Below are 15064 nucleotides of genomic sequence, written 5' to 3'. Positions count from 1 at the left end.
CCCCAAGTCATGACAACAAAAGATTTCTCCAGACACTGCCAAATGTGCCCCCCAGGCAAAGTGCCCCCCCCCCCCCAGTCCAAAACAAATGAATCAGCCTACACAAAAATACCGGAAAAGATTCACAAGTTATAGCGTTAAACTTCTTAGGGGAGATTTCCTAAACTGCCCTTGCGTGGAGGGAGTATGGTCAACTGGCAACTGTCTGTTCTATGAAGAGATTGACTTTCAAGAAAAGATACAACTGTGATCGCATCCCGCCCTGAGGTTGGGAACATTGGAAGAATGTTCCTCAAGCCCTTCCTCAGGTTTATAAAAGGTTTCTTGCCATCAAATTACTTCCATATACTTACAATGAATATTTATCCCCTGCTTGAAAAAAAAGTAATCATTATGATATTCTCCATCTCACATCTTAATGGCAAAACTTTATATATCACGCACTAGGTTTATTTCTGGACCCACCAGCCTTTAAATTTTTTCTATAAGCGTGTGGCATAATCCTCCATAAATTATCCGTATCTCTTTTAATATAAAATAAACACCTTAAATATTTTCATAGATGTGTGACTCCAGAAAGACGGCTTGTGTTCCCAGCGCATGGCCACTCACTTCTCCATTGGAGGCTCAGTGTCAAGTACAGCGTGCACCTTACTGTGTGCACGTTCCTTACCAATAAAAACACTTTCAGAAACACCACAGCAGCGCATTCTCCTCACATAATTTAATTTCCATCATCCTCCACACCATGAAGCCCTAATAATTTGTAATCAAGCTGAGAGGAGTAGAGTTGCAAAAATGCATAATGGTATTAAGGAAAGTTTGATTCCTTAGCGAGGATGAGAATGAAATCAGGAGTTAATTTCCCAATCACTTCTCAAAGTCGCCAAGCAAACACGCTTTACTATTTCTCTACTATACCCAGAGAGCCTGTGTCAAATCCCTACATAAATGCGGTGTTACTGAATTTTATGCACAGCTGACGATTCTGCTGAATTTCCCTTTATTAAATTTGAAGCTCCTGAATATGCTACACATCTGAAGAAAAAGAGGAAATTAGATAAGCGAGTTTCTGATGGAGAGAGAATGACTTCTGGGGACCAGAGATAGACACACGATCTCTGCTTACAACTGAGCAGCAGTAGAGTCGTTCCTTGGTTGAAGAAAAGGAGTGTTTACTTTCAGAGTCCTTCCGTTTCCTTCAAGATCTTTTGTGTGTCTTCTCCGAGTTTTGTCTTTATAAGAACCTTACGGCTAGAGAGGGCTGAGCCGCGAAGCCTCAGGGACCTGCCTCCCCGCCCCCCTCCGCCTCACCTCCCCGCCCCCCCCTCCGCCTCACCTCCCCGCCCCCCCCCTCCGCCTCACCTCCCCGCCCCCCCCCTCCGCCTCACCTCCCCGCCCCCCCCCCTCCGCCTCACCTCCCCGCCCCCCCCCTCCGCCTCACCTCCCCGCCCCCCCCCCTCCGCCTCACCTCCCCGCCCCCCCCCTCCGCCTCACCTCCCCGCCCCCCCCCTCCGCCTCACCTCCCCCGCCCCCCCCCCTCCGCCTCACCTCCCCGCCCCCCCCCCTCCGCCTCACCTCCCCGCCCCCCCCCCTCCGCCTCACCTCCCCGCCCCCCCCCTCCGCCTCACCATGGGGCTCTGACATTTCCACACCCCAGAATGAAGAAGCGTTCCTCCACCCAACGATGACTGTTCCTGGCAGAGTAACAGAATATCTTGAAATTAACACATTTTCTCAATGTCAGTTGAAAACTAACCCCAAATGAGAGACTCTTAAGAGCAGGAGTCTTCACCTTCCCCCTGATTTCTCCAGCCTCATGTTTGATGTAACTCTGGGACTCATGCCCGTGTGTTCTTTGTCCTCTAAGATTCACGAGATTTTGCCGTCAGACACCTGCTAGGGGTTTCCCCGTCCTTTGCCTTGTGTCGTTGCTGACACAACTCTTTCCGACAGAACACTAGGATCCTTAGAAAAACAAAAGCCCCCTGCTCTGGGGCAGTGCCTTGAGCTGGAACATTCCTAAATTCCAAGCCAGAGGCCCCCTTCATGGGGGGAGCTGGCTCACAGGAGTGCCAAGCAGCACGTCTGTTCCTGATTGAGCTCATCTGTGTCACTGAAGACGAGCTTGGTCCTGTCCCTTTTCTGACTTATTTCTGGTCTTTGCATCCTTGCCCTCCCTTTCCACTCCTGGCTTCCTGGTTCTTGTCCCGGTCTTCTTTCTGGAATGTGTGCTTGGCTGTGGCAGTGAGTGTCCTTGGTGCCCACCTTGGCCTCTGGATTGGTCCCCATGTGGGCCCCGAGCACTGTCGGCAGACCTACCCCAAGCTTCTGCTGAACACTGAGCAGCCCTCTCACTCTGCAGAGGTGGAGAGTATCCCCCCTGGATGAATCCGCTGGGGCTCTGTTGCCCGCCGTCTCCTTTCCTATGACGCAAATAATAGATACTCTCGAATCGAGGACAGAGAAGGTCTGAACCAAGTACCACTCTGATATCCACAGTGCCTATAACCAATGCCTGCCATTGGGTAAGTAAGGAGGTGCTCGATAAACATCTGTTGGATACATGAATAACAGCAGGTGCACCCCCAAATAATCAGAAGGGCCCCAGTCCTGGCTGTAACGAAAAGTCTCTCCTAATCTGCTTCCCTGAAGACAGAGGCTCATTGAAGATGTGTCTTTTCAGGGACAGCATCAGCTTTGTTTGTAGTCTTGTATTTCAAGGGCGAGTCCGAGAGGGCATTTCTGCTCATAAGGCAGTGCCAGGCCATCTTCTGAATACATAGTTGGACAGCACTTTTGTCCGTATGTGAGTTCACCGTGACCCATGTTTCAGGGACCTTCTCAGAACCACATGTGACATTGATCATGGACCGGCCAACAGGATGGTACAAGTCAATAGGGAAGTTTTTGCCAGTGGGGTCAGCAAAGGAAACAGGAGAAGTATGCACTAGAAAAACTCCAGATCAATGGATAATTTAGAAAATGGCATCAGAGATACTCTTATTAGAGTTTGACGAATGTGGAAAGCCTACTCTAAAGGAGAGAAAAAGACCACTTTGAGAGGACATGCCATGAACAATTGATCAAATGGAGGCCAGCAATGCCGCAGTACCTATCGTTATCTGTGTTCATGAGATTCGGGTAAGTCCTCACGGTGAAGGAAGCTCAGAGGTTTCTGGTATTTAGAAGGTCCAGAACAACATATCTCCTCCTTCGGCATTTACGACATCGTCCATCTTTCCGTAAGGGCAGGATGTTTACTGAACCAATTAATAATGATTCTTGTTCCTTCCCATGACAGTCTCCCAAAGCCCTCAGCCAACATGGCCAGGGACCCCAGGCTGTCTGTCCCAGCGATGGTGATGGTGATGAGCGTTGATATTGCTGGAGGATGTTTTTGTTTCAAAGACCCACCCTTCCCATGTCAAAGGCTTGCCACAGAGTCTGCAACACACTGTCAGATTTTTCCTGTGAGTTTTTACCTTACAGAACTAAAAAAGTCTCAAGGGATGAGTATTACCATTTAATATGGACCCGGAATGATACTAATTCACCTGAGTGAGGGAAATGTGCCTTATAATTCTGAAGAGGTAAGGGTGTGGGAGAGCTTGAACAGAGGAGGTAACAGGGAACTCTGTGGGCTAACCAGCTCTGTTTGAGCACTTCGCCGAATAAGACAAGGCCTCTGTGGACAGCACATAACTAAGGCGTGTAAGTAAGCAGTGATACCCAGTGCCCAGCCTCATTCAGGAGCTCTGGGTGCTTGCTGGTGGAAATGTCCGTGTAATTCTTACACTTCCTTAAAGCTCCATATCAATGACAGTGATGGAGATACTCAAACGTCTATCACTGAGAGCTCTGAATTACACACCTTCAGTGTGGCATTGTTTTGCTTTCTCTGTTTCTCCTACGTCTCATTCAAGACACAGAATTTGAGATTTTGTGACCCATTCTGACAGTGCCCCAACTTGGAATCAGCCAATGATGAGCTCCCTGAGAGTCTTGAGGAAGAACTACAGCATTAATCAGGATCAGCAGAAAGGCAGGAGAGCATCACACATCCACTCTGGGGTGGAGGGCCTGGGGGTATTCCAAAGCACCTGAAATTCCTCTAAAGTCTCCACTTTCAAATTAAAAATGTATTCCAAATTAACATTCTAACCCATCCTGTATCCAAGTTAATGTTGAATAGTTTTGAAACTTTCAAACTTAATAGCTCAGCTTCTCTTGCCCTTTCTGATTCCTGCTCCCTGTTCCAGCTCCAGAAAGTAAGGAACACACGTTTCTGGGTGGCTGACACCCACTAGCAGCCGCCCGGGAGGCCAGAGAAGGAGGTAGGTTGTCCAAGCTGCCAATTTAAGGAAAAAGCAAGTCATCCTAGGGCTGCTCAAATTCCACCAAGCTTTCTTTTTTTCTATAAAAAACAACCATTAGTGAGCTACTTGGTTATCTAAACTCAAAGATCTGCTGTGATGTGGATCCACTTGCAGGAGGATACTTGATTTTTGGCTGTTTTGTTTTGTTTGATTTTAGAATAAGGGGAAAAAGGAGATTTCACAGAGCCTGTGCCCATAGACTGCAGAATACATATGTCATATCATCAGTTCCTCCATCTCTGATGCTGAAGCCATGCATAGCCCTCTGTCTTACTGCACCGATAGACCAGTTGCTTCCCACTTAAAATCACCTCCACAGAACGAAACCACAGCCACATTCATGGGTGCATAGTACATCCATAGCAGAGGCCAGTGCTATCTCCCAGCCCCGGGCTTTGTCATCTCTCCTGACCCGCAGCTGCCTGCAGGGCTCATTGCTCAGCATGGGCTTGTCCCTCCATGTGGTAGTCTGTTCCAGCCCAGAATGTCTTGCTTGGCATTTGTGAGTGACACCCTGAGAAAGCATAAGGCTCTGGGCCATCTGTCCTTGGGTGACATTGGGCCACCCTCTCCGGAAGACTGCATAGGATTCTGGTGAATCTCTGTCCCGCCAGAGAGGAAAGAGTGTCTAGAAAGGAAGCCCCTTAGGTTTCAAACCAACATGATTATTCGTCCACTTATTCATCTGTTTTTATGACACACTTTTATTGAACACCCTTTGTATGCCAGGCCTGAGCGCTGGAGCCTGAGCACAGAGACGAAGAGAGTGTAGTCTCTGCTGTCAAGAAGATCACAGGGGCTCTTGGGTGGCTCAGTCAGTTAAGTGGCTGACTCTTGATTTCGGCTCAGGCCATGATCTTGGGTCAAGAGATGGAGCTCCACGTTGGGCTCCATGTTGGGCGTGGAGTCTGCTTAAGATTTTCTCTCTCCCTCTCCCACTGCCCCTCCCCCCGGACACTCTCTCTCTCTCTCTCAAATAAATAAATCTTTAAAAAAAAAAGAAGACGAATTTCCCAAAACGTCTCTATAAGAAAATCGGGTTTCATCAGAAGGCCGGCAGGAGACTTGTCAGGATGTCGTGGTTAAGCTTATCCTGCACACCTAGGAAAGGATGAGCTTGTGGGCCAGGCATGTGTCAGGGGGCCCAGAGCTGACTAACGCTGGAAAGACCTTGGAGAGCTGTGGGGATTCAGAAGCGCAAGAAGGAAGGGACTTCAGCATCATGGCAGAATAAGATGTCTCTCGTCTTTGCCACCACCACCCCCACCAGCTCCAGTGATTTGACATCTGTCCAGGGACAAAAGTGCTGTTGCAGGAGCTGGGGGATCCAACAGTATATGCCACGGGGTCCAAGAGGCATCTCACGCACTTGAGGATCAGGTAATAGGCATACGGGCCCCGGGCTGTGAGCCGTGCAACAGCCGTGAACCAGCTCCAGCCCGTCTTGGCTGTGGTCCAGGGGCCCCTAGAAAACACTTGACAAGTGACCCACCCACAGAGCCTTGGAGCAAGTCCTGGTTTCCAGAGCAGAAGTTCCAGCACACTGTCTGAACGCACTGCAGTGGGTAAGAGGAATGGCTTGACTCTACCCACACCCCCTGTCCCCCAGAAGGGTACAGCTGAGGCCCAAGGGAGATCTCCAGTGCGAGCGAGCATCCACAGTGCCGAGTCCCGAGCTGCATGATGGGGGCAGGGAGCAGCTGGGCAAGGACAGATAGGCACTCTCAAAGGGCCTTCCAGGGACACGGATCCTACTCACCGCATCGTGGCCTCCATTGAGAAGCCTGCCCAGGAGATTCTGGGAACACCTCACCCACAGATCCCCACACCTCCCACACCCTGACCCTGTGGCCAGATCCCTGCCCACACTCCCAGTGGCAGAGAAGACAACGGGCTTTAGCAGATGCCTAGTGAGCACACGCAGAAAGCCGGCTCGAATCTGAGGGCCAGGCAAGTTTTGTTTGGGAAAACAAAAGGAGGCCGTGAGTACTCTGCCTGGTGCTCTGCCCGATGGAGAGGAGGTGCGAAAGCTTAAGAACTCTGCCACGAGAGGGAGGAAGAGGCGAAGAGCAGGTATGACCAGGGACCTTCTCAGGGATCCTCAAGGTATTTCCATCCCAGACGCAGTTAATAAAGACTCAAGGGGGTAACTGCTCTTTCAGATTGAAGAAAGCGATGAAAAACCTCAAAGAACACAAAAACTCAAGAAAGAAAGGAACAGAGGAACTAAAGAACAGCCAGAGAACCATTAGTAACAGAGCATTAGAAAGTCCTTGTCGATCAATGTTACTCTCAATGGAAATGAAGTGAATTCTCTACCCAAAAGGCAAGACTGGCTGGATGGATAAAAACACACAAGAGGGGGCGCCTGGGTGGCTCAGTTGGTTAAGCGACTGCCTTCGGCTCGGGTCATGATCCTGGAGTCCCAGGATCGAGTCCCGCATCGGGCTCCCTGCTCAGCAGGGAGTCTGCTTCTCCCTCTGACCCTCCCCCCTCTCATGTACTCTCTCATTCTCACTCTCTCAAAATAAATAATAAATAAATCTTTAAAAAAAAAAAAAACACACAAAAGGGCACCTGGCTGGCTCAGGCGGTTAGGCATCTGCCTTCAGCTCGGGTCATGATCCCAGGGTCCTGGAATCAAGTCCCACGTTGGGCTCCCTGCTCAGTGGGGAGTCTGCTTCTCCCTCTGCCCGTCCCCCCTGCTCCTGATCTCTCTCTCTCTCTCTCTCTCTCTCTCTCTCTCATGCTCTCTCTCTCTCAAATAAATAAATAAAATATTTTTTAAGAAACAACAGGTGTTGGTGAGGATGTGGAGAAATGGGAACTGTCTTACGCTGTTGGTGGGAATGCAAGCTGGTGTAGCCATTCTGGAACACAGTATGGAGGTGTCTCAAAAATGTAAAAATAGAATTCCCATGGATGAAGGACCTAAATGTGAGACAGGAAAGCATCAAAATCCTAGATGAGAACACAGGCGGCAACCTCTTTGACCCCGGCCACCGCAACTTCTTACTAGACACATCTCCAGAGGCAAGGGAAACAAAAGCAGAAATGAACCCTTGGGACTTCATCAAGATAAAAAGTTTCTGCACAGCAAAGCAAACAATCAACAAAACTAAAAGGCAGCCTACAGATTGGGAGAAGATATTTGCAAATGACATATCTGATAAAGGTTAGTATCCAGAATCTATAAAGAATTTATCAAACTCAACACCTAAAAAACAAATAATCCAGTTAAGAAATGGGCAGAAGACACGAATAGACATTTTTCCAAAGAAGACATCCAGATGGCTAACAGACACATGAAAAGATATTCAACATCACTCATCATCAGGGAAATACAAATTAAAAGCACGATGAGATACCACCTCACACCTGTCAGAATGGCTAAAATTAACAATTCAGGAAACAGATGTTGGCGAGGATGCAGAGAAAGGGGAGCCCTCCTACACTGTTGGTGGGAATGCAAGCTGGTGCAGCCACTCTGGAACACTGGTTGGAGGTTCCTCAAGAAGTTAAAAATAGAGCGACCCTATGACCCAGCAATTGCACTACAAAAATACAGATCCGAAGGGGTACATGCACCCCGATGTTTATAGTAGCATTATCAACAATCGCCAAATTATGGAAAGAGCCCAAAGGTCCATCGGCTGATGAATGGATAAAGAAGAGGGGCTATATATATACATACATACATACATATATATATACACACACACAATGGAATATTACTCAGCCATGAAAAGGAAATTGCCGTTTGCAACAACATGGATGAAACTAGAGTGTATTATGCTAAGTGAAATAAGTCAGTCAAAGAAAGACAAATACCATGTGATTTCACTCATATGTGGTATTTAAGAAACAAAACAGGTGACTATAGAGAAAGGGAAGAAAAATAAAATAAGATAAAATCAGGTAGGCAAACCATGAGAGACTCGTAACAATAGGGAATGAAGTGAGGGTTGCTGGAGGGAGGTGGGTGGGGGGTGGGTTAAATGGGCCATGGGCATTAAGGAGGGCACTTACTGTAATGAGCACCGGGTGTTGTATGTAAGGATGAATCACTAAATTCTACTCCTGAAACCAATATTACACTCTATATTAACTAACTGGAATTTAAATAAAAACTTGGAACAAAGAAAAATAGAATTACCATATAATCCTGAGTTTCTTTAGGTACTTTTCTTCTCAAAAGTAAGAGAGGTCTACATCACCTAGGTAAACATAAAGATTTTAAATGTAAGATCATGTTCGTGTCTCCATGCCTGGACTGCTTTCTCTCCTGAGAATTGAAAATGTCATTTTTTTACCTCAACTGAATAATTTGCCTTTAGGTTAGAGACTGGTCCACCAGGCACTTCCTCCATATTGCTCATCCAATTTTGTAGGTTTCTTTGGTCTTTTATACTCTCAAAACTTGAGGGCCACAATGATTGCTCCATTAACAGCCTCGGGGTGAGGGCCCACTGTAAATTAGTGTGTGGCTGCAGGCTCGTTTGGGCATCTAAGTCTCCAGAGCCCAATTTTTAGGTATGAAAGAAAGCATATTCAGTCACATTTTGGCTAGAACTGTCACTGAGTTAGAAACTTTCTCAGTTATATTAGTGCTGCGTCCCCTACTTCATCACACTCGGGAATGGCACAACCAGACAAGGAAAAAGTCCAGAATGGGGATTTCAACCTTAAAAACTTAAAGGAGAGAGAGAAGGAGGCCTCACATCCAACTAGCTATCGTTTTTATGTAAATGACCAGCACGAGTGTCATAGGTTGGCTTGTCTCTCCCAAAAGAAGACATGGTGAAGTCGTAACCCCCAGTACCTCACAATGTGACCTTACTTGGAATAGGGTTGTTGCCGATGGATTTAGTTGAGGTGAAGTCCTACTGGAGTAGGGTGAGCCCTAACCCAACATGGCTGGTTTCCTTATAAGAAGATGGCTGTGTTGAGAGAATGCCATTTGATGATGGAGGCAGAGATTGAAATGATGCCGTGGGAAGCCAAGGAGCACCAAGGATTGGTGGCCAACCACCAGAAGCCATAATGAAGGAAGGAAGGATGTCCCCACAGGTTTCAGAAGGAGCACTTTCCTCCTGGCACCTTGATATCAGACATCTGGCTTCTAGAACTGTGAAATAATAAACGTCCATTGTTTTGAGCCACTCAGTCTGTAGTACATTGTTTTAGAAGCCCTAAGAACCTAATGTGATCATGGACACGTTGACTAGTCTAGATCCTGGGATTTTATTCTAGCTATTCTGGATGCTGCTACCTCTGCACTGCTCCCCTTCTGGCCTCTCCCACGTGCGCACAAGGAGCAAAGTAACCCAGGAATGCATCTGTGGATGGACAGATTTCTCATTCAAACTTCAGGAGCCATCTGGCACTCGCCCATGCATGGCCCACATGGGAGAGAAAGTGTCCTACAAGAATCAGCCATTCTTCGTGGCTGGATGAATAAAGGAAGTTTTTGAGAAACCAAAATGCAATCCTTGAAAGCACAGGCAGTCCTTCTTAATAGACAGAGAGGGTCAGGAGCAGAAAAGGCATTCGTGTGTTGGCCTACGAGTCTATTCTGGAGGCTGGATGTGCCTCGTTATTTCCAAGGCGCAGTTAGGTCCCGTCCAGCAACTACTTGCCTTATCTTCTCTTGTCCTTCCCCCTCCAGGTCCCCAGCTCCTCCCACCACTCATCCTCACAAAGGCTCCAGATCTGGGAGACAGGTGGAGCAGAGCATTTCCGTCCCCTAAGCCAATGTTCAAACACATTAATGTGAGGAGTCCCAGAAAAAGATTGCTTGTCTGTATCTTCTGTGTGATGAACTGAAAACCCAACCAGGCCCTGAATTGCATAAAGAGGGTCCTACGTCCCCCTCTCCCCAGTGATGGGGACCTAGGCTGGCTCTGCATTTTTTGGGACATCTGGTCCCTCACCTGGGAATGCAAGGAGGACCTGAGTTCTGATTGGTTGTACTGATGAAGGTGCTACAAGATCCTGACCTGGGAGTTACCATTTTACTCTTAGTTTGGGAGTGACAGGGGTGGGGGTGGAAGGGGAATGTCATAGCTGCTTTCTCAGACCCCTGGAATTACAAAGGAACAGAAGGTTCACAGAGCGAGATGAAAATGTCAGACTCCGCCCACATATCTGAGAATGTTGGCTGTGTCTTACCACTTTCACTGCCTGGGCAATATGTTGTCAGTATAGTCAATACAGAAAAAAAAAAAAAAGTTTAAAATTCATTGCAGCCACCATTGTTTATAAACATCTGCTCCCCTCCGTCCCTTTGGCTGTGCCATTAGACACAGCTGTCACAGGCTCGAAAGGGAACAGCTTCATTTCTTAGAATCAGTTGTGGGCAAGCAGGAAAGTGGCAGCTCTCAGCTTACTTCATGCTCAGGAACCAGTGACCTCCTTATAGCTGGGGAACTCACATGCTTGCAGCCCAGCTGGTTTAGGAGGGAGGAAAGAGCCCCTAATGCAGGCTCAGCCTTTCTGGAGTCCTTAAGCCCATCAAGGACTGAGGCTGGCCATTCTGCCTCCATGTTCCCTGTGCACTTGGATCTTTCACTCTGTTAATGGTAATTCACCAACCTACATTTTCTTACCTTTTTCTCTACCTCTCTAGCTTTGTCCCCTCCCTTGTTACTCTGCATCTAGTACTGAAACTCACATGTGCTATTTATGAAGTGCCTCCCCTGGTCAGGCCCTGTGCTGGGCTTAATACTTGACCTAGTGACCACAACAGCCTGTAAGATGGACAATGTGACCCCCTTTGGCTGATGCCAAGAGTGATGTCTGGAGGGGTTAACCCAGGTCCCACAGATCGAGAGAGCAGAGGAACCTCAGTTCCTCCATGGATTATCCTATACCAAAGCCCACCTGAGCTCTCACACTACCACAGGGACTCCTCTTATGTCATGAGCCCTTTGAACCCTCCGTAGAGAAACAGGAAAACCTCAAAGCAAGTGCAACTCACAAGCAGAAAGTAATTACCTGGTATTTATTTAATTTAGTTAAACATGACCTATGCTGCTTATGTGACATACGTCCATACATAATCATAATTTCTTTTTTGAGTCTTATTACATAATTTTCTTTTTCAAGTCTTATTTACTCTTTTATGTGGGAGGTCCTCTTTTGTCAGCTACACGGGATTCCCCAGGGATGGCAGGAGATGTCTCCTTCCATGCTGTATTAGTCAGGATTCTCCAGAGAAATAGAATATAAATAGGATATAAATATATATCAGTCAAGAAGTTTGTCATAAGGAATTGGTTCTCATGATTATGGAGGCTGGCAAATCCAACATCTGAACCGTGCATGTCCAGTTGGAGACGGAAGGCCAGAAGCTGCAGTAGAGCCAGGAGGAGCCAGTGTTTGAGTTCAGAGGCAGTCAGGCAAGAGAGAATTCTCTCTAATTTGGGGGAAGGTCAGCCTTTTCTCCGACTAAAGTCTTCAACTGATGGGATGAGGCTGACCTCTATTACAAAGTGATCTGCTTTACTCAATTTACTGATTCAAATGTTAATCTCATCCAGAAAACACTCTCACAGAGACACCCAGAGTGAGATGGGAAGGAATGTCTGGGTATCCCGTGCCCACCATACATGCCGATGGGGGTGACCATTGCCTACAAGGTTTTGATGAGGACACGGGCAGGGATCAATGACTGAGGTCTACCTGGACCCAAGGGGAAATGGGGCAGTAGACCAAGAGTTTCCATCTGTGTCTCGCCTTTGTGTTATAAAATCATGTGAAAGAGGGCCTGAGAACTACCTGCCAAAAAATGTTAATGAGAAGCTATATAATTCGTAGGTGAGAGTAGCTGGTAGAAATTAAGTTCCCTACTTCACTTTTTTACCTCACATGATTGCTAATTTCTAGAATACCGTCTCTTTCTGAGAGTGATCATTTCAACAGTTGAAGAAATCATATGTCAAATTATCCATATTGATCTCAGAAGGATAAAGAAAATACTATTTGTATTTCTCTGTGCTTTCCTTTTATGTTTGTTAGAGCTTGAGATAAAGTAAGAAATCTATATGTTAATTTGGAAGAATCTTCTGTTACTGAACTCTCCTAATAGGGATTATTTTGGTTTGTTTTGATGCATTTGTGGGCCTGAAGATGTATCTGGAAGGTGTGTGTTTGGCTGGAGTAGAAAGACATGCACTGGAGGGTCTCAAGGTGGTTGATATTCAAATTCTAAGTCCTGTATGTATGTTGTTTTGTATGGTTTTTGTCTGTGTGTCTGTTTGTTCTCTAATAGACCAGGCATTTGGAAAGACCTGAAGACCATGGGCTCAGTGTCTCTCTTTATATTCTTCGTCACACTGCTTGTTTTGGGCAGACAGGTAAGACATCGCTTTTTCACGTAACTTTAAGTGCTGTGTTAATAATACTTTGTATGTGGACTCTACTTCAATTCTAAAAAAAGAGTCCGCCCGGTGATAACAATGATAGCACGTTGCTGATGTGCCGTGTAGCTGCTTTCATGCAAACACGCCAGAATAATTTTATCACTTAGGAGAAATGTGGGTGTGTATGCGTAGATACAGAGAAAAGGGAAAAGGTCTCTCATTTCTTCCACAAGAGGCAAACTTTGTGAACGGTAGAGATGTGAGTCCATTTCCTGCTAAATCTCAAAATAACACGGTAGGTGTTGTAAGCCGACAAGAGTGTTCTCTCGATAGCTGAACGCTCTTTGGAAAAATACTCCCTCCACTGGGGTTTTGCTTGCATTTCAGAATGGATGGCCTCTTTCTTTTTCTTAGAAGTGAGTACGAGTACCTTTGCCATCACTTGTAATCACTCCTAGAAATACAGTCCTCTGTTCAAAAATCGTCTTTTGTGCTGTGAAGGGAACTGTCTCTCCTTGGTTTCCTGCCCTACTTCTGGTCTCCAAGGAGAGGCCGTGGGTACAGGATTTTCAAGGACAGTATTCTTCCTCTAGCTGCACACAAGGACAGTTGCCCAGAGAACAGAGACTCATTCCACACCACGCACTCTGCCTTCTCCAAAGTTTGCTTGGAATTCTTGGATGGATGAAGTGACCAAGAAGCAATTTATATAGAAATAGCCAACTACGATGCAACACCAATTAAATTATGTATACGTCCCTAAAGAGTTAAACAGTAGGAAGTTAATAATTGCACAGTGAGAGCAGAGGCCAGATCTGTGGCTGCTAGTCCAGCAGCCTGGAAAACACTGTCCTTTCCCCTCATGCCTTCCTGGGAGCTCCAGGCTCCCTGGAGCTGAGCTTTTGTCCTGCTGCAGAGTTCTAGAATACCCCTGCCTCCTCCCCATCCCACCCGCCCTCCATCCCTGGCACGTGCTTGGTTCTGCATTCTTCAGCTTGTAGTTTTGACCCTCTGCACATTTCAGTAAACCCATGAAACCATGCCCTGTTCCTTTTTCCTGGTTTCATTTGTTTCTCCCGAAACCTGGCGTTCTCCACTACTGAACTGCTTTCTGCTCTCACTCACAGAGAAAAGGCATGTCCACTCTCAGGAAACCCTATTAGAAGTGAAAGATGGGAAAGAAACGGGCTTCTGTGCAGAATATCACCTACGTGATCACTCCTCGGGAAACGTGGTGGCCCCCTCTGTGGGGTCACCTGTTTCTCCCTTTCATCCCAGGGATGTTTGGTTCAGCACTTTCTCCTGCTGGAGTGATCACTCAAGGTTGCTTCACAGCAATATATTTTAAGGAGCTAGAAATCAAACTGAATTCTCCCCACTCTTTGGTCCCTGAGATGATAATCACGCAGTACCACTACGTACGTGTTGTTGCCTCCAGTGCCCACCCCTGATCCGTTACTCTCTAACTGACGTGAGATAACGTTCCAGATTATGGTTGGGCATAATTTAACCCAGCTCTGATCCCAGTTTTACAGGGAGTCTTCTCTTGTTCTGGTCGTATACATGCCTAGAGGCCTAAAAAGTCGCTGCTCCCCACAAGGGTGATGGTGGTAATGATCATTCTCTAAAAGCTGACATGGAGATGTGCCAGGATGAGCCAGGACCAAGGTCCCAAGTCTTCTGGGCTCACAAGAATGGCCACGTTTTTGTGACATAGTGCTTCTGCATACCCTTCTGAAAATACAACTATGTCACAAATGTCCGATATTTAAAAGAAGGTTTTTAAGTTTCATAAATAGGCATGGACTCAGGGTCACCGATTTCCCAGGTAGTTTTTTTTAAACAATGGTACGGACATTTTGCAACTTACTTTTGTCTTCATTTGTCCTCATGACTTCCCCCCCCCCCCCCCCCCACCGCGCCATGACTGTCTTTTTTGAAACAATGGTGATGTTTTTCCTTCCTGAGGAAATTAGCATGCTAAATATTGCTCTGGGTATCTAAGACACCTTAATAAAACCATAACACACCTCCTGGAAGAGCTGGGGTTCTGCTCTCTGAATTGAAATACGATCTACGATAGAAATGCCAGCCTGAGTTCAAGGGCCTCTTTTGAGAAAGGAAGATTCCCTGTATTTCTCCCAAGTTGAAATGACCAACTGCCATTGAGGGTCCACACTCTAGGTGGGCTCCTCCAACATATGCATCCGGGCAGGTGGCAGTCTGGTGGCCTCAGTTAGGCTGAGGTCCCTGTGTACGAGGCTCCAGAACCCAAGAATGCATGGAATCACACGCTGCCTGCCCCCTGCCCCGGACCACCTC

The 15064-nt window shown here is 46.9% G+C and overlaps 1 protein-coding gene across 1 annotated transcript in view; it reads left to right on the top strand.

The window, feature by feature from the left end:
• ADCY2 (adenylate cyclase 2) overlaps positions 1-15064 on the top strand; it is a 401408-nt gene that overhangs the window by 352089 nt on the left and 34255 nt on the right. The window contains exon 19 of the mRNA XM_027607059.2: positions 12652-12736. Within this exon, the coding sequence (XP_027462860.1) occupies positions 12652-12736 (85 nt within the window). The remainder of the gene's footprint in view (positions 1-12651; positions 12737-15064) is intronic.

Source organism: Zalophus californianus, chromosome 5 (assembly GCF_009762305.2).
Source record: "Zalophus californianus isolate mZalCal1 chromosome 5, mZalCal1.pri.v2, whole genome shotgun sequence".
Classification (NCBI taxonomy): domain Eukaryota; kingdom Metazoa; phylum Chordata; class Mammalia; order Carnivora; family Otariidae; genus Zalophus; species Zalophus californianus.
Note: the sequence above shows the minus strand (reverse complement) of the source record. Positions and strands in the feature narration are given on the sequence as shown.